At 42.7% G+C, this 24,218-nt stretch overlaps 1 protein-coding gene across 15 annotated transcripts in view; it reads left to right on the forward strand.

Moving 5' to 3' along the window:
- Positions 1–24,218, forward strand: part of LOC109869149 (basement membrane-specific heparan sulfate proteoglycan core protein) — a 168,433-nt gene that overhangs the window by 45,222 nt on the left and 98,993 nt on the right. For all 15 annotated transcript variants that reach the window (XM_031803516.1, XM_031803527.1, XM_031803515.1 and 12 more), the window contains exons 2-3: positions 8,871–9,003; positions 10,852–10,917. In XM_031803516.1, coding sequence (XP_031659376.1) covers positions 8,871–9,003; positions 10,852–10,917 — 199 coding nt within the window. The remainder of the gene's footprint in view (positions 1–8,870; positions 9,004–10,851; positions 10,918–24,218) is intronic.

Genomic DNA, 24,218 nt, shown 5'->3' on the forward strand with positions numbered 1-24,218 from the left:
GAATTGTGATTAAGTGAAATCATCTATCTGTAAACAATTGTTGGAAAAATTACTTGTGTCATGCAAAGTAGATGTCCTAACCGACTTGCCAAAACTATAGTTTGTTAACAAGAAATGTGTGGAGTGGTTGATAAACAAGTTTTAATGACTCCAACCTAAGTGTATGTAAACTCCTGACTTCAACTGTAAATATACAGAGAGTGTGCAAATCTATTTATTTATTTTTATATCTTGTTTTTATATAATTGTCAAACATCACCAATGGACATCTCTCTCTCTCTCTCTCTGTCTGTCTCCTGTGCTGCTCCTGTTCGCCTCAGTCAGTGTAATAGGTGTGGAATAACAGTGTTTCTCGGTCAGTGTAATAGGTATAGAATAACAGTGTTTCTCAGTCAGTGTAATAGGTGTAGAATAACAGTGTTTCTCAGTCAGTGTAATAGGTGTAGAATAACAGTGTTTCTCAGTCAGTGTAATAGGTGTGGAATAACAGTGTTTCTCGGTCAGTGTAATAGGTATAGAATAACAGTGTTTCTCAGTCAGTGTAATAGGTGTGAATAACAGTGTTTCTCAGTCAGTGTAATAGGTGTGGAATAACAGTGTTTCTCAGTCAGTGTAATAGGTGTGGAATAACAGTGTTTCTCAGTCAGTGTAATAGGTGTGGAATAACAGTGTTTCTCAGTCAGTGTAATAGGTGTGAATAACAGTGTTTCTCAGTCAGTGTAATAGGTGTGGAATAACAGTGTTTCTCAGTCAGTGTAATAGGTGTGGAATAACAGTGTTTCTCAGTCAGTGTAATAGATGTGGAATAACAGTGTTTCTAAGTCAGTGTAATGGGTGTGAATAACAGTGTTTCTAAGTCAGTGTAATGGGTGTGAATAACAGTGTTTCTCAGTCAGTGTAATAGGTGTGGAATAACAGTGTTTCTCAGTCAGTGTAATAGGTGTGAATAACAGTGTTTCTAAGTCAGTGTAATAGGTGTGAATAACAGTGTTTCTCAGGGACTGACTTTCTCCCTCTTTCCCTGATGCCAGTCATCACTCGTCCAATCGTTTAAAAAAATGTCAGGCCATTTCTAAGAGGATTATAGACAGGACAAAAAGCTCCTCAGCGTGTCTGTGTCTGTCTGTTTGCTTGTCCATGTGCCTGTGTGCGTACGTTTGAGCATGTGTGTGTGTGTGTGTGTGTGTGTCTCTACTCTACTCTACATATAGTCTCGAAGCTGGGGGTCAGAGAGATAAAGCATATGTCCCTGGTGCCATGAAGTGATGTGCTAGGTGGGACTCTACACAGGGCAGCAGCCAGAAAGCTTTACAGTGTGTGTGTGCATGTGTGTGCAGGCAGGCAGGGAAGAGCCTACCCGTGTCATGCTTTCGTCCACTTAATGCTGCTAGCTGAACTGTTTAGAGTTGTGTTCCTGTTTAAAGCCCAGGTAGCGTCGTCTCTCCTCCCTCCTCATGTCTGAGGAGATATTGTTAGGACTTAGCCGTGAAGGAAATAACATGAAGGGGTTTTCTGAATGTTGTGTTGTTCCCTGTGTTGCTGCTATCATACACCCACCACCATCTGGACTCTACAGAGATATGGAGTCTGAGCTCTTGCTTTGATCAGCATTCTCAGAAGAGGCTAGAAATGCAACCTTTTAGCACAATTAGGAAATACTGGCCCGAAGAGGAACTTTTTTACAAGATGTGTAATGCCGGAAGATTATATTGTAAGACATTTGTAATGAAGTAAAACCAGTAACTAGTTTCAGTGACAAGTTAGACCTTGCTGTATCTGTATCTGGAAGATGTCTGGTTTAGGTGGTGAAGTTGATCTCCTGGAACATTCTTCTCACGCTGTTCTCTCTTGACAGGCATTGGCTGTTGGCTGTTACAGGGTCATGGTGGGGATGGGAATGCTGGTGTGTGTGTGTGTAAAAACAAGGTTATTTACACCATCTCATGGACACACATCTGTCTGGCTCTGTGTCTCGCTATGATGACAGCAGATGTTTGACTCTCAAGACATGCAGGATAGCTGATGGTGCTCTATGCTACGATGGGATCTTGGAGGCGTTGTCTCAACTCGCCCTGTTCCTCCTGATCATTCTGCCCCTGCTGCTGGTCATTGATTGTTCACGGAGACAAAATGTTGGTATTCATCTCCTCTTGCACTGTAAACAGCAGCTGGGCAAACTTAGAGGGGATATCTTGTCTCGAGGCTTCACCATGTGGACTCACCTGTCCTTTGATACCCCACAGAATGTGTGCCTGTCCCTTTTTGTCTGTACCTCCTTTTACATTCTAGCAAGGCAAACGTTTGTCATTGTGAAAAGCCTAATTCAAAAGTAAACATTGGGATTCCAACAATGGGTGGAATGTGTTTTTCCCCCCACCCCCCTCACCACTTTGCCTGGGTGTGTAGCTCCTTTACACTGACAAGGTTGGGTTGGGGGCAGGAAAACTGCAGAGCAGGTCGCAGGGTCTCAAATTATCTGTAGGGAATGATAACCACAAGACAGTGGACTTGTCCCAACTCTTAAGAGGGACACAAAGGTCACACTAGTTTTGATCTTTTTCCTGTTCTGGAAAAAGCTAAAACATTTGGCTAGGGCTGGCACGGTTATGGTGTAATCGTGTAACCGATGATTATGGATGAAAATAAAATAACCTGCTTAATAAATAGATACATAATAAATAAACAAATAATGCATTGAATATGATGATACAATTATAATAAAATACATGTTTTATACTGTATATCCAGTACCAGTCAAAAGTTTGGACACACCGACTCATTCAAGAGTTTTTCTTTTCTTTTTGACTATTTTCTACATTGTAGAATAATAGTGAAGACATTAAAACTATGATATAACACATATGGAATTATGTAGTAACCAAAGAAGCTTTGCACACTCTTGGCATTCTCTCAACCAGCTTCATGAGGAATGCTTTTCCAACGGTCTTGAAGGAGTTCCCAAAGATGCTGAGCACTTGTTGGCTGCTTTTCCTTCACTCTGCAGTCCAACTCATCCCAAACCATCTCAATTAGGTTGAGTGATTGTGGAGGCCAGGTAATTTTTCACTCTCCTTCTTGGTCAAATAGCCCTTACACAGCCTGGAGGTGTGATTTGGGTCATTGTCCTGTTGAAAAAAAAATGATAGTCCCATTATGCACAAACCAGTTGGGATGACGTATCACTGCCGAATGCTGTGGTAGCCATGCTGGTTAAGTGTGCCTTGAATTCTAAATAAATCACTGACAGTGTCACCAGCAAAGCACCCCCACACCATCACACCTCCTCTTCCATGCTTCACGGTGGGAACCACAAATGCGCATATAATGCGTTCACCTACTCTGTGTCTCACAAAGACACAGCGATTGGAAACGTTTTACTCATCAGACCAAAGGACAGATTTCCACCGGTATAATGCACATTGCTCGTGTTTCTTGGCCCAAGCAAGTCTCTTCTTATTATTGGTGTCCTTTAGTAGTGGTTACTTTGCAGCAATTCGACCATGAAGGCCTGATTCACGCAAGACGCTGGGTCTTCCTTTCCTGTGGCGGTCCTCATCAGAGCCAGTTTCATCACAGCGCTTGATGGTTTTTGCGACTGCAGTTGAAGAAACTTTCAAAGTTCTTGAAATTTTCCGTATTGACTGACCTTCACATCTCAAAGTAATGATGGACTGTCATTTCTCTTTTGCTTATTTGAGCTGTTCTTGCCACAATATGGACTTGGTCTTTTACCAAATAGGGCTATCTTCTGTATACCACCCCTACCTTGTCACACACAACTGATTGGCTCAAATGCATTAAGAAGGAAAGAAATTCCACAAATGAACAAGGCACACCTGTTAATTGAAATACATTCCAGGTGACTACCTCATGAAGCTGGTTGAGAGAATGACAAGAGAGTGCAAAGCTGTCATCAAGGCAAAGGGTGGCTACTTTGAAGAATCTCAAATATAAAATATATTTTGGTTACATCATGATTCCATGTGTTATTTCATAGTTTTGATGTCTTCACAATTATTCTACAATGTAGAAAATAGTAAAAATAAAGATCAACCCTTGAATGAGTCGTTGTGTCCAAACTTTTGACTGGTAATGTATATTTATTTATCAACTTCATATTCAAGTCAGCTAACTTTACCCAAAAGCAGCAAAGTAAAAGTATGCCTAGTTTACATCTAACAACCGATATAAGGAGAGCCGAGAGACCTTCACAGCCCTATGTTTGACTGTTAGTGAAAATGTGATAACTGACACAGCATTGTTTCATGAGAAACATATCAGTTGATGAAGTTTGCCAAAAAAAAAGGCTTTTGTTTGCCAAAAATGGAAACGTATCGCCCATCCAGAAAGAGAGAATAAGTGAGAGAGGGAGAGAGTGAAAGAGTGAGATATAGGGAGAGAGAGAGACAGACAGAAAGACAGACAGAGAGAGAGAACCCCATCGGACCCCATCCATCCCAAGGGAGTGGGACCGGGAAGCAGGAGATGATCACACCAACGGTTGGCTGGTTGGCTCCAGTGAAAAGAATTGGTGCAGTCAGCGGTTTTCTTTTGAAAAAGGCCCGGGATTGTTGTTGTAGGGTGTTCAGTCAGGGGAGAGTGGATTTGGGGGAGAGATAAAGTTATTTATTAGCCAGAGTCATTTAAACGGGAAACTCTGCCATGATGAGGGCGGATGAAAATGTGAACTGGCATGCCAGGCTGACTGGAAATGCCAAGGGTGGCATGCTGCCAGGGAAGTAGGCAAACCTATAGCTCAGGTTTTGGACTGGTGGGGATGGTACTGACCCAGGGAGAGAGATTAGGGCTCTTTTTTTAGCTCATATTTTTAAACTGAGCGAGTAGTCTGGAGACCTTGGGCAGTATCATTAAGACATTATCAAGATGATCAGGTATCAGATTATCTGTTTAGATGTTTCATGTCTTCAGTTAGATTTGTATGGGTTCTTTGGGTCAGTAATGTCCCTCCACAGAGATAGACTCAGGGCGGCTGGTAGCCTAATGGTTAGAGCGTTGGGCCAGTAAGTGAAAGTTTGCTGGATCAAATCCCTGAGCTGACGAGGTAAACATCTGCTGTTCTGCCCTTGAGCAAAGCAGTTAACCCACTGTTCTCTGGGGGCTGAAGACGTGGCTGTTCATTAAGGCAGTCCACGAACCTCTCTGGTTCAGAGGGGTTGGGTTCAATGCGGAAGACACATTTCAGTTGAAAGCATTCAGCATTCATTCCCCCTTTCCCTCCCCCACTATTGAACTATTATCACATTCTTATACCTTTCCCCTCTTCTCCAATTGCATTTAACAATCTCTTCACACCTTGACTAAATCAAGGAACACCTTCTGATCACCCACCTTTCAGTGATTTCTACTCCATTGTGAGGATGTTTTGACTAGCCCAAGAGGTGACAATCTTTCCATGACAAAGTGCTTTCTGATCCTCTGTTGAGGGCCCACTATAAAGCTCTCCTGCCTGCCTGTCCTGGGCGGATGGAGTTTAAAACATATTTGAACCGATTTGTGTCATCTAACTATTCTGATATCAACCTCAACTAGCCACTGGTTTCAAGACACAGTCACCTCCAAAATGAATAGCAAACTTAATGAGTATAAAAAAATACTGTATAACATAAATAATACACATGAGCAAAATTTTAAGAATTATATTATTTCATACTAATAAAATTGTTCAGAGAATAAGATTTTGCTTAACCAATTGTGAGCACTCGAAGGGTGGGAAAGGCCCACTTTTGGCCCCACCTGGTGGCCAAATGACTCGTTACAAGGTGTGGCAGCTCTCCACAGAAGCTTAATAGACTGCAGCTGCACACCTTGCTGCAATTAGGGCTGCAGCAGCACATAGGCCATGCAGGGTCATTCACATGGTAGAGAGGTGTGAGGAGGATACACTGAAGCCCTGTCGCAATTGTTGCACCAGCCAGAAGAATTGAACCCCAATATGATTAAGGTTTGAATCACTCTATACCCTGGGGTAAAAGATGGTCTTCCCCAGTATTTAAGTTTACTTTAGTTATTGAATTAAATGGCCAGTGTTTGTTTTGTAGCATTTGCCATGTTTGAGTGAGCACTTTATTTTGGGACATGAAGATTCCCAAAGCTACATGTTAAGCCTTTTGAGTTAATAAATCTCCATTTGAGAACTGCATTTCCTTGTCTGACTCTTTGTTTTGCACTACAGTGCACGTGGCACACCTCTACCTACAGAGTAATAAAGAAATATAGGTGTCAAAATGATTGACACCCCTGTTTGTGAGGATAATGGCACTCAGGCTTTTTCTACAATGTTTCATGAGATTGGACAACACCTTTTGGAGGGATCATTAGACCATTCCTCCATACAGAATCTATCCAGATCCTTGATGTCATTCAGTCTGCTTATGGACAGCCCTTGTCAATTAAAATCAACAGGGTTCAAGTCTGGAGACTGATGGCAATTGCAAAATGTTGTTTTTTGTGGTCACTTAACCATTTCTGTGTGCTTGGGGTCATTGTCTTGCTGGAAGATCCACTTGTGGGAAAGTTTCAGCCTCCTGGCAGAGGCAACCAGCTTTTTGGGCAAAAAACGTCCTGGGAGTTCATTCTACAATTGACCTTAACCTCTTGAGACTAGGGGGCAGTGTTTGGATGAATAACGTACCCAAATGAAACTGCCTATTTCTCAGGCCCAGAAGCTAGAATATGCATATAATTGCCAGACTAGGATAGAAAACACTCTAAAGTTTCCAAAACTATCAAAATATTCTCTGTGAGTATAACAGAACTTATATTGCAGGCGAAACCTGAGGAAAATCCAATCAGGAAGTGCTGTTTTTCTGAAACCTCTCTGTTCCATTGCCTTCCCTCCATTTAAAGGGATATCAACCAGATTCCTTTCCCTATGGCTTCCACATGGTGTGAACAGTCTTTAGACATAGTTTCAGGCTTTTATTCTGAAAAATGAGCAAGAATGATCACATCGTGTCAATGGATAGCTGTGTGTCCCCAGAGTTTTGCATTTATTTTTATTTTACCTTTATTTAACTAGGCAAGTCTGTTAAGAACAAATTCTTATTTTCAATGACAGCCTAGGAACAGTGCCTGTTCAGGGGGAGAATGACAGATTTGTACCTTGTCAGCTCGGGGGTTTGAACTTGCAACCTTCTGGTTACTAGTCCAATGCTCTAACCACTAGGGTACCCTGCCGCATGCTCGAGCAGCTTGGAGCAGACCTTTTCTCTCTCTCTCCTATTGAAAAGGCTACTTCTGCTAGCTGTTTGTAAAGTTTTGTCTGCTGAGAGATGTCCTCACATAAACGCTTGGTTTGCTTTCGCTGTAAAGCTTTTTTGAAATCTGACACGCCAGGTGGATTAACAAGCTAAGCTGTGTTTTGGTCTATTGCACTTGTGATTTCATGAAAATTTAATATTTGTATTAATTTAATTTGAATTTGGCGCCCTGCAATCCGGCGGATGTTGACGCTAAACGGGATGGGTGCGCCAAGAAGTTTTAACAAGGGCCCCAATATGACCAGTGGTAAGCAAAACCGCCTGATAACATCAAAGATCCACCACTATATTTTACAGTAGGAATTAGGTTATTTTCTGCATTTGTATAATCCTTTCAATGCTGAACCCACCACTGGTGTGTGTGTGTGGCCAAATAGCTCTATTTTAGTCTCATCTGACCATAGCACTCGGTTCCAATCAAAGTGTCAATGCAGTTTAGCAAACTCCAGGCGTTTACATTTGTTTGCTCTCAAAGGCTTTTTTTTATGGCAGCCCTTCCAAATAGCCTATTGGCATGGAGGTGGCATTTTAATTGTAGATATGGAGACTGTGACCCCCAAGATGTGACCAAGTTCTGCCAACTGTGGCCCTTGGAATCACTTTGCATTGGGGACAAAATACACTTGCGTCCTTTGCCAGTCATGTTTGCCACTATTCCAGTGGTTTTAAACATGTTAATAGTGGTGATATTTTTGTTGTACCAATTGGCTGGTTTATGAAAGTAAACCACCATTTGTCTTTCATTTGAGTCTTTTGCCTTTCCCCATGGTGATGGATGAAAGGGATTGTATATGCTTGTTTCCTCATTTTTATATTCCAGTGAAACAGGAAGCCATGGAAGGCCACAATAGTTAATTCCACTTTTTAAAAAGTAGAATGTTAATGGAGATTTTAATTTAGCTAGATTTTATTTATTGCAGTCTTTAGGATGCCAATTTTTAAATGAATATAATTAGCAAAATCTTTTGGCAGAAATTGCTCTGTATTTGTATTATGTTATACGGTCTTTTTTGCTCATCAGTTTTTAATATATCTGAGCGTGACAATGGGTGCCCCCCTGTGGGTGCCCCCCTGTCGACCATGATTAGTACAAGTTTAGACAGCTGGCTAGACTAACTTACCAATCTAAAAAACAACAAAAAACAAATTGCTGACATGGGCTAACAAGAGCTGATGCACAACCAAATTTCGAAATTGCACCACTATTCTAACTCGCTACAGTTATTTTGGGGGGAAGGGTTGAGCCATGGGTCTACAGAACTGCCAGTTACCCATCCCTGTCCTAGATAATGAATGTTAAAGTTCCCAGCCTGTGTGAAGCTCCCAGCCTCACACCATCTCAGGTTTTGTTTTTCCTTCCACTCCCAGGCCCTGTATAATGGTCCTGCTGGGTGTAACCTAACTAACCTGGGCTTGCATCCCAAATAGCACCCTATTCCCTATATAGTGCTACTTTTGACCATAGTCCTATAAGTTATAGTGCACCAAATAGGCAACCTGGGTTGCGTCCCAAATGGCACCCTATCTGGAGACATGAGACTTCAACCCTTATAAATCTCTTAAGTAGTGTTGTGTGCTTTCTGTCTGCAGGTGGCTCAGAGCTCCAAGGTGTGGGGAGAAGTGCCGCTGCCCGAGGACCTGGATTCATCAAGGACTGTTGTCCAAAGATCTCAGCGCTTCCTGGACGATGACGAGGACTTCGCTGCCGATGAAGCATCAGGAGGTGGGGTCTAGGGTCAACACAGCTGGATCGCAAACCAGCTTTCTTTTCATAGACAAACATTTATTTATGATATTTTAAGATCACGATTACAATACTATACTGAACTTCATACTACCCCTGAACTGTTCCTTACAAAACTGCAAACAGTGTTAACAGTGGTCCCATCCATGGTGAACCTAACTGTTTACTGTAACTATTATCTCCACCATAATTCCCTGGGTGCACAAGGGTCTGTAATACCTACATGCTTCAAGCAGACCACCACAGTCTCTATGCCCACGAAGACCAAGGTAACCTGTCTAAATAACTATCGCCTAGTAGCGCTCACATCTTTAGTCATGCAATGCTTTGAAAGGCTGGTCATGGCTCACATCGACACCATCAGCCCAGACACCCTGGACCAGCTCCCGTTGGCATACCGCCCCAACAGATCCAAAGATGATGCAATCTCTATTTCCCTCTCTCTCCTGGACTAGAGGAACACCTGCGTAAGACTGCTGTTCATTGACTATAGCTCGGCACTATAGTGCCCTCCAAGCTCATCACTAAGCTCAGTACCTTGGGACTGACCACCTCCCTCTGCAACTTGGATCCCGGACTTCCGGACAGGGCGCCCCCAGGTGGTGAGGGTAGGCAACAACACATCCGCCACACAGACCCTCAACATGGGCCCCTCGGGGTGCATGCTTAGACCCCTCCTGTACTCCCTATTCACCCACGATGGCCACGCATGACTCCAACACCATAATTAAGTTTGCTGACGACACGACGACGGTTGGCCTGATCACCGACGACGACGAAACAGCCTATATGGAGGGGGTCAGTGACCTGTAAGTGTCATGCCAGGACAAAAACAAACTCCCTCAACTTCAGCAAGACAAAAGGAGGGCCGTGCAGGCACTCATCCGCATTGATGGGGCTGTAGTGGAGCTGGTCGAGAGCTTCAAGTTCTGTGTCCGTGTCACTAAGGAATTATCATTGCCCACACACACCAACACCTCTTTCCCCTCAGAAGGCTGAAAAGATTTGCAATGGACCCTCAGATACCCCAAAAGTTATACAGTTGCACCACTGAGAGCATCTTGACTGGCTTCATCACCGCTTGGTATGGCAACTGCTTGGTATCCGTTCGCAAGGCGCTACAAAGGGTAGTGCGTATGCCCCCTGCCATCCAGGACCTCTATACCAGGCGCTATCAGAGGAAGGCCCTAAAAGTTGTAAAAGACTCCAGCCTCCCAAGTCATACACTGTTCTCTCTGCTACAGCACGGCAAGCGGTACCGATGCAACAAGTCTGGAACCAGCAGGACCCTGAACAGCTTCTAACCCCAAGCCTTAAGACTGTAAATAGTTTGTTAAATTGTTAACCATCAGCTACCCGGACTATCTGCATTGACCCTTTTTGTACTAACTCTTGACTCATCACAACTGCTACTGTTTATTATCTATCTTCTTACACAGTCACTTTATCCCTGCCTTTATGTACATACATATATGTACATCAATTACGTTGTACCCCTGCATATCAGCTCTGTACTGGTACCCCGTGTATATAGCCAAGTTATCGTTACTCATTGTGTATTTATTCTTTGTGTTATTCTTTTTCAATTTCTTTTTTTCTCTCTGCATTGTTGGGAAGGGCCCGTAACTAAGTATTTAATTGTCAGTCTACACCGGTTGTTTAACCAAGCATGTGACAAATACAATTTGATTTGATTTGACCCTGCTGCACTTCAGATGTATACATGTATGTTAAACCTGTTGAGTAAATGAATGAGTCCTCCCTAGTCCTCCCTGGGCCTTGAGCTATGCTAACATTCTGACCACACCTCTTTTATCTTCCCCGTAGATCTGCCCAGTGGAGAGGAGGATGGAAGCACGCCAGAACCCACAGTGGTGACTGAGATCAGCACAAGTAAGAACCCTGAGCCCTCAGCCCTGAGCATAACACTCCCTGCACTCTTGGAAGAAAAACCACATGGTGGGCTAAAAATAGATTCTAATAAACAAAAACGCATCCCCCACCAGGGTTGCCTCATTTAAATGGCCACCTGTCCCATAGATGTGTACAAAACATTAAGATCACCTGCTCTTTCCATGACATAGACTGACCAGGTGAATCCAGGTGAAAGCTATGATCCCTTATTGATGTCACTTATTACATCCACTTCAATCAGTATAGATGAAGAAGACGAGACCGGTTAAAGAATGATTTTTAAGCCTTGAGACAATTGAGACATGGATTGTGTATGTGTGCCATTCAGAGGGTGAATGGGCAAGACAAAACATTAGCCTTTGAACTAGGTATGGTAGTAGGTGCCGGGCTCACCGGTTTGTGTAAGGAACTGCAATGCCGCTGTTCTTTTGTTCCGCTAAGTTTCGCGTGTGTATCAAGAATGGTCCACAACGCAAAGGATATGCAGCCAACTTGACAACTGTGGGAAGCATTGGAGTCAAAATGGGAATGCTTTTGACACCTTTCAGAGTCTATTCCTGGACAAATTGAGGCTGTTCTGAGGGCAAAGGGGGGGGTGGGGACTAGGGCTTTTACAGAAATCGTGTCATGATGGCAGTCAAATTCCACGTGACCGTTTACTCATGGTAATTAGGCTTCTCCTAGCTCTGATGCTGCTGATGGTCGTTAGTAGCCTACCAAACTTGCTAACTGCCTGGATCTCAGCACTCTGTTCTCCCTCAAATCATGCAAATGTAATCGAAAATCTAATCAAACACTTCATGAGAGCCCATGAGCTCATGTTGCGCAACATTTCTATAGGCTATGCAATTGCGTGAGAAAACATTCATGGCCTCTTATTAAAAATAAGGGGCTCCATCAGCTTTCTATAGGCTAGGCTTACTAAACTCAGCAAAAAAAGAAACCTCCTCTCACTGTCAACTGCGTTTATTTTCAGCAAACTTAAGTTCATACAAGTATTTACACATGTTAAGGTTCAACAACTGATACATAAACTGAACAAGTTCCACAGACATGTGACTCACAGAAATATAATAATATGTCCCTGAACAAAGGGGGGGGGGGGCTCCAAATCAAAAGTAACAGTCAGTATCTGGTGTGGCCACCAGCTGCATTTAGTACTGCAGTGCATCTCGTCCTCGTGGACTGAACCAGATTTGCCATTTCTTGCAGTGAGATGTTACCCCACTTTTCCACCAAGGCACCTGCAAGTTACCGGACATTTCTGGGGGGAATGGCCCTAGTCCTCACCCTCCGATCCAACAGGTCCCAGACGTGCTCAATGGGTTTGAGATCCGGGCTCCTCGCTGGCCATGGCAGAACACGAGCAGTATGGCTGGTGGCATTGTCATGCTACAGGGTCATGTCAGTATGAGCCTGCAGGAAGGGTATCACGAGGAAGATGTCTTCCCTGTAACGCACAGCGTGGAGTTTGCCTAAATTGACAACAAGCTCAGTCCGATGATGCTATGACACACCGCCCCAGCCCCAGACGGACCCTCCACCTCCAAATCTATCCCGCTGTAGAGTACAGGCCTCGGTGTAACGCTCATTCCTTCGACAATGAACACGAATCCGACCATCACCCTGGTGAGACAAAACCGCGACTCGTCAGTGAAGAGCACTTTTTGCCAGTCCTGTCTGGTCCAGCGACGGTGGGTTTGTGCCCATAGGCGATGTTGTTGCCGGTGATGTCTGGTGATGACCTGCTTTACAACAGACCTACAAGCCTTCAGTCCAGCCTCTCTCAGCCTATTGCGGACAGTCTGAGCACTGATGGAGGGATTGTGCGTTCCTGGTGTAACTCTGGCATTTGTTGTTGCCATGCTGTACCTGTCCAGGGGGGCGTTGTTCGGATGTACCGATCCTGTGCAGGAGTTGTTACACGTGGCCTGCCACTGCGAGGACGATCAGATGTCCGTCTTTTTTCCCTGTAGCGCTGTCTTAGGCATCTCACAGTACGGACATTGCAATTTATTTCCCTGGCCACATCTGCAGTCCTCATGCCTCCTTGCAGCATGCCTAAAGCACGTTCACGCAGATGAGCAGGGATCCTGGGCATCATTCTTTTGGTGTTTTTCAGAGTCAGTAGAAAGGCCTCTTTAGTGTCCTAAGATCTTAATTACCTACTGTCTGTAAGCTGTTAGTGTCTTAACAACTGTTTTTTTGCTGAGTTTATATTTATTTAGCAACTTTCCAAATGTTAAGCACATTGCTTCTCTTTACAACAGGAGTAAAGCCTACCTGGCTGGCATGAAAATTAACCAAATCATATTCGCACACCTCATGTAGTCTAGGCCATAGGCCTATATGTTTTGATAACGTTTGTATCACTAAAATGGCCAAATAACTTCAAATGAAGCACATTATTCCGCTTTACAACAGGTGTAGAGCCTAACTGGCATACATACCCAGCATTCGAGTTTCATGCTTGGGGAAGATCATTTCCACCATAAAAATGACCTTTCATGACCGCCACAGCCCTACGGGGACACCCTCAATATTAGGAAGGTATTCCTAATGTTTTTTATACTCAGTGTACATGATTATCTACAGTATCCACACAATGGTGGTCTTTTAGACGAAACTGATGATTTGTTAAACACCACCTCATTACATAGAGGGTCTTCCACAGCAAAATGTACTGGCAGTGGAATTTCACTCCTTGCTTGTTGAAACGTTTTTGTGAGGGCCTTATTTAGTCGATCTGTGGAAGAGATCACTCGTCTGTGGTGTCTTCCCCCATCTGTGATTGTGGGTTCCGCTGAGTGTGTGTGCGTGCGTGCGTGCATGCGCTTGTTTGAATGCATCCAGGAGAAACTGTCTGTTAGTCTGTCTCTGAATGGTGTCCCCCTCACATCCGGCTGCGCCATCTTTCACAGGGCTGAGTCTCTGGTCATAACACAGGGAGGCAGATTTTTGCCCGAGATGTAAACATTCACATCTCTTCCTTTCGACCAATGGCTGAGGTGAAAACACAAGCACATGAAAGAGAAGATAAACAATACAGCAAACATCACCAACACCTTTGTTTTGCATTCCTCAATAGATACACACAGTGCAGCTTAATGTGACCATGCCCCCGAGTAGGGTACAGCCATAGGGTACTCCCATGTAATTAGCTTAACTTTGGCGGGATCCTAAGCAAACCGCTGACACTTTTTCAGCAGCCTCACGTGTCGTTATTAACATACTTGGCTGTCACAACAACAAATGATTTTCATAAATACTTATTCTGCCCCTCAAAAAATGTGTTGACCGACCTGCTTAACACTGGCAGTAAAGATAGTATAGCTGTCCCATTAAATTTACATCACTGTTTGTTTACCTCTAGCATGTTTTGCCAGTTAGCTGGCAATATCCAAATGCAGATGAATATTATAGCTGTTACTTGGATGGATACAGCTCACTAGTCCTTACTACAAGCTAACTAGCAAACTTGAATTCACCCTCTCATCTGACACATGTAGGAATAAATCACGAGTGAAAATGTTCACTTGAAAAAAATATTGTGGTTTTCAGACAGGTTTTTTTTCGGATTTGAACAAATTCCATGTGAAACCAAAACTGAACATGAGTCAGATGCGTGGTTTTCGGACACGTGTGAAGTTTTACATAGATTTCTCACATGTAAGTGTTTCACATGACACGTGGTTTCCCAACATTTCACGTGATAGTCTAAGTTTCACCTGTGTGCTTTTGTATCTGGCGGGATTAAAACCTGGGTCTCCCAGGTCTCCTTGAGAACCCAATGTTTTGACCATTATGTTGATTGTTCAATTCAAAATAGGGCTGTCAAATGTAATGTAAAAATCCAGTTAATAGCAAGGATTTGCTGTGATTAATCACGTATTTGGAATTTGCTCAAATAGAGTGGTTAATTTGAGATGTCAATATTCTTGTAATTCTTTTTATATAGAACATCTTGATTTTTGTCCAAATTAACAGTTAGCAAAATGAGGTGAATTGATAAAGCACACTTTCTTTAACCTCAATGTCAACTTTTGACATCACATTGTTGTTTTTAGCTGTATAGATTATGTATTTTCGATTTTCAAGGCTTTCCTACAATGTGATTAATCAACAACAAAAAATAAGCGCACTAAAATTACAAAAAGTGAACTGATTAAAATCATCTCTTTGTAGAAATGTGTCTGTTCACATTAATTCCAAAAGCAAACGCATTGAGCTTAAATTCACATGTTAACAATACTCTTTAAAAAAATATTTGTATTTATTTTTTATATACATGTGAACAGAATAACCTTACATGTATATTGCAAGTTCACATTTGAAAAATATTAACATGTGAAAATCACATTTGCATTTTCACATTAGTAAAAAAACTCCACTTGTAAATCTCACTTTCACATGTAGAATTGCAAGTTCCCATGTGAAAAACAATCATGTGAAAATCACATTTGCAGTTTCACATGTAAGAACTCCAAATGTGTAAATCTCACTTTCACATGTGAAAAACAATGACATTGGAAGAAGCGAAAAGAACATAGAAGTGGCTTATTTTTATTCTGTTTTCTGGTTTGTACGCATGGTTACGTTTTCAAAATCTATAGGTTACATGTTTAACTAAACTGTGACGAGTTTTCTGGTCATTTTTATGTATCATTTAATTGTTTTGACCGAGTGAAAAACAAGAGAGATTTTCAGGAGTGTAGACAGGCTAAGTATATCTAGCTAGTTCACTTGTATATGCAAGTCAATGAGAACAAGATGGCGTTTCGGATTGATTTGTTTAAATATCCGTTATAAATGTTTTTGGCTCTTAAATGGTTTTATTTTTACAAATGAGGGCTCATATTGAGTGTATTTACATGTGTACATTTGAAGCTCGCATATTGATATGTATTTTAGAAGGTTACTTTTCATGACATTTGTATCTAATGACATGCTAATTGTTAACCGCTAGCTAGCTCAGTGATAGGCGATAGCTAGCCTTTCATTTCACCCTAGCTAGCTAGCTTCCGTTATTGTTAGATGTCCAATGTTTTTTGTTCCATTTAATCTAAAGGCCTAACAGGGATTTTAATGTATTTTAAAATGTGTGAATGCGTTTGCTTTTGGAAGGAATGTGAAGAGATACTGTTCTGCAAATAGATGATTTTTGAAATAGGGCTGTCAGAGTTAATCAGTTAACTCAAATTCACTTTTTGTCATTTTAGTGCACTGTAAAAAAAAATGTGATTAATCACATTGTCTGAAAGCGTTGAACATACACTGAAAACATCCAAAATACATCATCTATACAGCTAAAAACAACAATGCGATGTCAAAGGTTGACATTGAGGTTAAAGAAAGTGTGCTTTATCAAAAAATAGGAATGATGAAAGTTGTTTCTGTGAACTATCCTTTTAACACAGCCATTTCACAGTTTTCACAGGTGAAATGGCTGTTTTAAAAATAAATGTAAGAGTTGTAAGGGTTTCTTCACCGAAATGGCTCAGCACTGAGGCCTAGCGAGCTGGATATGTCCAGGTAAGGAGTACAAAAGTCCTTCAACTGTACACCTCCTTTATTGAAGCATCCAGAGTTAGCCATGACTAAGCAGGTGAGTTACGGGTTGCTCACAGCATTAGCAGATCACACCCGCAGTAGTAGATTTAAAGTCTCTAAGCCTCCAACAGTCAAATTGGAGCACATGAGTGGTTTGTTGACCCATTTGATGATTATAGATGTGAACACACCAGACACCACTTGGGGCGTGTTTGTAGTTCTCGGGCCAAATCCTGCTGGGAAGCTTGGATTAGTGGCCTCAGGGTCAAATCAGATTTGGCAGATATGCATTACACACTACACAAAAGTGTATTCAAATACAAAAGGAAGTGGGAAAGTCTGAAAATATAATTGAGAAGATATGGGATTTCTGGGGTTTTCCGCAAAATAATCGTCTGATAAAACCATCCAGTCTTACTGTCCTACTGTATCGACATGCTTTTCCTACACTGGAGACTTTTTTCTACTGCTATCACGAAGAACTTGCTACTTCTGGCAGTAAAAATGTCTATTTGAACTTTCGCTCTTCAGTTCAGTTAGTGTTACAATTTGGACTTGTTGTTAGTAAATATCCATGACGAAGTACTGTATCCAATTACTCAGACAGAATTTTCTGTTTCAGAATAGAAAACATGCCTTGTCTGGCAGCGGTGAAGGCCGGGGCAACAGTGTGCTGTGCTCACTGTTCCATTTTTAGATTATTATATGACAGCAGTTGGGAAGGAACATTACTGAGTTTCCTGAGTTGGATTTGTCTGGTCAACGAGTTGGTGCAGAGTCTCCCTGTCCAGCGGGTTGTCCTTGTGGCATGTAGGCCCTCGGCTCTCCTTCCTCCAACGTTTACATAGTGTAGAGTGATGGAAGTAGAGGTGCCACTTCTGCACCCATTATGATGCACATACTGTTGTGTTTGCTGTGTTGAAGATTTCCCCCTTTCCTAGTCTCTCAGGGACCTAACATTTGAATCGGTTGATCTGGCATTTGAAGCTGTGTGAGAAACAAATCCAGAGTCTTTAACTGTTATTTTCAACCTCTTGTCTATTGTCTTTTGGTCCACTGAAGGTTCTGAAGTTCAGTTCAGCATGGTCCCTCCCAACCTCCTCTCTTGACCTCTGCAGCATATCTCGATACAGTTCTGTGGGAGACATCCTCCAGCCTGTCTTTCATCTCTCGGTATTCCACTGGTTCACATGCACCCGCCTCCTTGCAGACATTCCTAGAGCAGCCAGAGAACATTGTTTAGAGCCATAGAAACAGGAGGTTAGTTAGAGAGTTCTTCCCAATGCTAATTTTAAACCAGAGGCTTCAAAATTCACTATCTCCAGTCTGACTCGGTCTGTCTTCCCTTGGTTTAAAGGCATTTTATCACAGACTACATTGACCTCGAGACTGCTTGGTTATTTATAGTTTTTTGTGATGTTTGAAATCCCATCTGCAAACAGTAGGTGGAAATGTATATACAACGTGTCATGTATTCTTACACTAATTTATTTTAAAACAATTCAAACATACATAATTAATCCCCTTTAATTAATATTTGACGTTATTTCCAGCAGAGTGACAACACTTGTTTAAGATGGGTCAAAGGGCCTCCAGGAAGTTTGTTTTAACTTTGGGGTCATGGGAAGATTCTCACAATGCCCTCCCTGTGTGTACACAATTAAAAACATGACATTACATTTCACCACACATTAAGTGTGTGCCCTTAGGCCACTACTCTACTACCACATACACTACATTACCAAAAGTATGTGGACACCTGCTCATCAAACATCTCATTCCAGAATCATGGGCATTAATATGGAGTTGGTCCCACGTCGGCTGCTATAACAACTCCCACTCTTTTTGAAGACTTTCCACTAGATGTTGGAACATTGCTGCAGGAACTTACTTTCATTCAGCCACAAGAGCATTAGTGAGGTTGAGCAATGATGTCTGGCGATTGGGCATGGCTCGCAGTCAGCGTTCTAATTCATCCCAAAGGTATTAGATGGGGTTGAGGTCAGAGCTCTGTGCAGGCCAGTCAAGTTCTTCCACACCGATCTTGACAAACCATTTCTGTATGAACCTCGCTTCGTGCACGGGGCCATTGTCATGCTGAAACAGAAAAGGGCCTTCCCCAAACTGTTGCCACAAAGTTGGAAGCACAGAATCATCGACAATGTTGTTGTATGCTGTAGCATTAAGATTTCCCTACACTAGAACTAACCACTAACCACACCATGTAACACATCCCCAGACGATTATTCGTCTTCCACCAAACTGTACAGTTGGCAGTTGGCACTATGCATTTGAGCAGGTAGCATTCTCATGGCAATATCGTCCACTACTAAGTTGTCAGACCCAAATGGCTTGTCATTTTTGATAGACAACAATCATTTTTTCACCTCTTCCACAGTCACTTCACGGAATTCCAAATTACAACGTTGTCTTTCAAAATGTGGTCAGTTAGATTCTGAACTTGTTGCTGGCAGGTCATGCCCAAGTTTGCTAATCTTGCCAATGAAAAAATCATTAAAATAATTGACAATATCAGTGGGTTTTGTGATGAATAAGCCGTCTGATTCAATGGATGATGGAGCTGAGTTAGCCTTTTTGCCAAAAATTCATTTAAGGTGGCCCGAAGCTTTTTACTATCATTATTTATCTCATTTATCTTTGTTTCATAGCACAGTGTGACGTGTGTAATGCGTGTGTCAGTCAGTGGCGTTGTTTGTCAGACTGCCTGGGCTCTCAGATAGTCACACCGACAGGGGGCAGAAGGACAAGCGGCGGCAGCTGCAGTTATGTTGGTGTGTTCTTTGTTGTGGTTCTGCTCAGGCCTTCTCGGAGGGGGTCACTGGTCACACTCAGACACACCTGCGTCACTGACGTGAACAGGGGGCAGAAAGCTGAGCAGAACTTGCTACGGGAGGAAGGGATGGTGTGTGATAGGAGGACTACTCATGGGAGGATAAGAAAAAAAAACTGTAGTATTTTAGGACACTGTCTGATGGGGTTAAGCATTTCAATTTCATCCCTTAATCCTTGATTGTTTATTTGTTCACAGTGCCAAGGCATTGTCTTTGATCATTATTCAGTGTCAGTATGAATGGTTTTACTGAATGGTTCCCAAACTGTGGGGCCCAAAGCATTGTTTTAATATTCTTTTTTTAACAAATTCTTACATTATCTTCAGGAGAATATTAGCCTGGAGTGTCAGTCACAATTAAATCTGTTCCTTACGTTTTTCTTCAGATTCAAGCATAAATAATGGTGCAGCCCTTAATTGCTGCTCTTGACAACATAATTTGAGGCTCCTGATAATAATCTGTTATGAGTTCTAACTGGTGACTGTGGCTCTGCCTGCACTCTTCTCTTCTTTCTCCATAACAAACTCTCACATCTCTGTGCTGGCTTAGAACAAATAAAATAGGGCAGTCAAATTGAACATGGTAAATTCATATACACGAATAAGAATGATATCTTTCTAAATGTTTTCCAAATGGAGAAAGTTTATTTTTCTCAAAATGAGTGATAGTTGCTAACGGTTATATTGGGCTTAATTTTAAGAGTTGAAAGCCAACTTTGGCATTATTATTATTCTAAAATATATGGTTTCTAGTAGGCTACAGAATTAGAGGAGGGCTGTTTCTCTGAATCTCAGGCAGTAGGCTCAAGAAAGCCCATTTGTCTCCCCAGAGGCAGCTTGCCTATCTTCCAGACTCTGACAAGCAGTAGCAGGTCTCTAGGCATAAGCAACATAAACACTTAGATTTTAGGAGGTCAGTCAGGGTCACAACTTACTTTCAGATAGGCTAGTACAATATACAATGTGAAACTTCTAAATTTGGTATCAGCAGTTTTCCTCTTATGTCAGTCACTGACACTCATTCAATTAGCCCGTGTCAGCTAAAATGTTCTAGATTGCTAGGTCTAGCCAGCTATCTAAACCTTGTAGTAATCATGGCCAAATTATTGATTGGGCATGCAGGGCCAAAACGTTAGCAACAGCCCTGATTAGCAGCAATCTATCCCCTGAGTAGCAGCAATCTATCCCCTGAGTAGCAGCAATCTATCCCCTGAGTAGCAGCAATCTATCCCCTGAGTAGCAGCAATCTATCCCCTGAGTAGCAGCAATCTATCCCCTGAGAAGCAGCAATCTATCCCCTGAGAAGCAGCAATCTATCCCCTGAGAAGCAGCAATCTGTCCCCTGAGAAGCAGCAATCTGTCCCCTGAGAAGCAGCAATCTGTCCCCTGAGAAGCAGCAATCTATCCCCTGAGTAGCAGCAATCTATCCCCTGAGTAGCAGCAATCTGTCCCCTGAGAAGCAGCAATCTATCCCCTGAGAAGCAGCAATCTGTCCCCTGAGAAGCAGCAATCTATCCCCTGAGAAGCAGCAATCTGTCCCCTGAGAAGCAGCAGTCTATCCCCTGAGAAGCAGCAATCTATCCTCTGAGAAGCAGCAATCTATCCTCTGAGAAGCAGCAATCTATCCCCTGAGAAGCAGCAATCTGTCCCCTGAGAAGCAGCAGTCTATCCCCTGAGAAGCAGCAGTCTATCCTCTGAGAAGCAGCAATCTGTCCCCTGAGAAGCAGCAATCTATCCCCTGAGTAGCAGCAATCTGTCCCCTGAGAAGCAGCAATCTGTCCCCTGAGAAGCAGCAATCTATCCCCTGAGAAGCAGCAATCTGTCCCCTGAGAAGCAGCAATCTATCCCCTGAGAAGCAGCAATCTGTCCCCTGAGAAGCAGCAGTCTATCCCCTGAGAAGCAGCAATCTATCCTCTGAGAAGCAGCAATCTATCCCCTGAGAAGCAGCAATCTGTCCCCTGAGAAGCAGCAGTCTATCCCCTGAGAAGCAGCAGTCTATCCTCTGAGAAGCAGCAATCTATCCCCTGAGAAGCAGCAATCTAGGCCATAATTCTGGGGGAAAGCACTAAACATGTTTATGCAACATAATAATCACCCTTAGAATCCTTCCCAAAACACATTAATTTGTATTTAAAATGAAGAATATCTACAATACCCCCCCCCCCCCCCCCGCCCACCCCCCACCCTAGTCAAAAAAAGGACATTGCACAATAGTAAGCTGGTTTATTTTCCTTCATTTTTCCTTTCTTGATTTCAATATGAACGAGGAACCAGGTACTGGTATTTGTATGTACTCTTTCTTAGTCAGAAAAAGGCTAAATTTAAGAACAACATTTGAATAGTTAACATGCTGTATATTAGTGTAACAATAGTAGCAGTTAATTTAATTGGGTGGTGGGGGGGGGGGGGGGGGGCACAAGATGTTCCGTCATGATGAAAGGGGGCATGGGAAGCAGCTTACTCATCCACTCCAGCTCTGGGCCCTTGATGCTGCTACAGTCGGTTGTGCCAATAACAGCTTACTCATCCACTCCAGCTCTGGGCCCTTGATGCTGCTACAGTCGGTTGTGCCAATAACAGCTTACTCATCCACTCCAGCTCTGGGCCCTTGATGCTGCTACAGTCGGTTGTGCCAATAACAGCTTACTCATCCACTCCAGCTCTGGGCCCTTGATGCTGCTACAGTCAGTTGTGCCAATAACAGCTTACTCATCCACTCCAGCTCTGGGCCCTTGATGCTGCTACAGTCGGTTGTGCAAATAACAGCTTACTCATCCACTCCAGCTCTGGGCCCTTGATGCTGCTACAGTCAGTTGTGCCAATAACAGCTTACTCATCCACTCCAGCTCTGGGCCCTTGATGCTGCTACAGTCGGTTGTGCCAATAACAGCTTACTCATCCACTCCAGCTCTGGGCCCTTGATGCTGCTACAGTCGGTTGTGCCAATAACAGTTCATGTTGCCTTGGAAAAGTGGACTTTTCCTCTCCTCTTTAGCAAACACTTCTTCAAGAGATTTAGTTTACACCGAGTTTACACAGTTTGTTACGGTTTCAGATACAATTCTCAACTTATTTGTAGTAGTAGATGGTAACAAATACATCTGTCTAATTGACCTACATTACTGACAGGATGTCAGTGGGGGGTTATCGCTGATGTCAGTTGGATATCAACTAATCTCTGTCCCGCAAACCTAATCCTGCATGTGTGCTCGTCAGGCCAGCAAGTCGATTTGGCTACTTGAGGGTAAATATTAAGATGTACTTTGGATATAAATATTACGGAACATCCCAATGAAAATATGTGAATAGATAATGGTGGTTCACTTATCTAGCTGATTATTCAATAGTCTCAAGTTCCCTCCAGTGCAGAGTTTGTTTTCATTGTGTATTTCAGTTCGGACATGGTTTCCTGCTCTACGGTTTGGGAGTCAACAACTGTTCATTATCATAGTGATAATCCTTCTCCTGGGATTCGCTAAACGGTCTACAGCTTTTCTTCCGGTAGTTTGAAAAAGCTCATTCACATTACCCGCTGAAATGACCAAAAGAATGGGAAACAAAACTACCCACAACTCTTTGATCTAGTAAAAACTCAGATAGTCACTGAAACAGTGTTTACCGTACGGAGTCGTTTACGGCAAACAGTAAGTAGCCCAGGACTTAACAGGAGAGTTTAGCCACGACCGCTCTGCTCTCTGCTCTTTTTTTTCTTCTCTCATGGCAGCAATTTGACTGTGACAAGGATCGCAACATTTCCAGTAGCTCTTTGAAGTTGTGCAGATGCTTCATTAACACTAATTAGGTTGGGTCACTATGAACTGGACTACCCACAAACCCTTTAGCCTTTAGGGAAGGGGCCGCCGCCCTTTTGACACGCACCACACTGTCATTGTTCTATGTATTTGACAGGAACATATAGGCACTTCTATACTGTTTCTGGAGAATGTTACTGTGAAGCAGAGCTGGCTGAAGCCATCTTTCCTCTAGAGACGTGACTTCTGTTTTTAGAGTGTCAACTTACATCGATCCCTTCATTAAATCTTATGAGCTTCCTCGCCAAGCAAGGGAGGGGCATGCATCATAGATTCTCTCTAGTCTATTCAATGATATTGTCTCAGCGAAGGCCTGTGTGCGCAGCAGGGGCACGGCTGGATCCAGCATACCTACTTGATTATATAGGCTTCACCAGCAGTTCAAGTTTATGACAGGGGACTTGCAACAGACTCTGGACTGGAGCCTTTTTAAGAGTTTCTGCAGCTAGGATCTCACTGTAAGAGTTAGCATTGCATAATGCATATTACTGCACTGATATAAATGCAAATGAGATTTGTATTATTATTATGTTTTTCTTTGCAGAATAGTCTACAGTGATATAATGTTTATTATAAACTGGGTAGTTCGAGCCCTGAATGTTGATTGGTTGACAGCCGTGGTACATAAGACCGTATACCACGGGTATGAAAAAACATTTATTTTTACTGCTGAAATTACATTGGTAACCAATAGCAATAAGGCACCTCAGGGGTTTGTGATATGTGGCCAATATACCAAGGCTAAGGGCTGTATCCAGGCACTCCTCGTTGCGTCGTGCATCAGAACAGCCCTTAGCTGCGGTATTGACCATGTACCACACCCCATAGGGCCTTATTGCTTAAATGACCTAGTATAAATGTTTACACAATGGGAATTTCTTCTCAAACTCTTGCTCAATGTCTTTCAGAGCATGTCCTCTGGTCTAACCAAAGCAATGGAAGAATGATTGAGTCATCAGAAAATAGTCCCATTGATGTCTTTTCCAGTGTGATATATTGCACTGGTTTTTGTGAGAAATCAGTCCAGTCTCCCAGCCTTTTCCATCCTAATGGGAACAACAGGAAGT

The sequence above is a fragment of the Oncorhynchus kisutch genome, linkage group LG24, assembly GCF_002021735.2.
Source record: "Oncorhynchus kisutch isolate 150728-3 linkage group LG24, Okis_V2, whole genome shotgun sequence".
Lineage (NCBI taxonomy): Eukaryota > Metazoa > Chordata > Actinopteri > Salmoniformes > Salmonidae > Oncorhynchus > Oncorhynchus kisutch.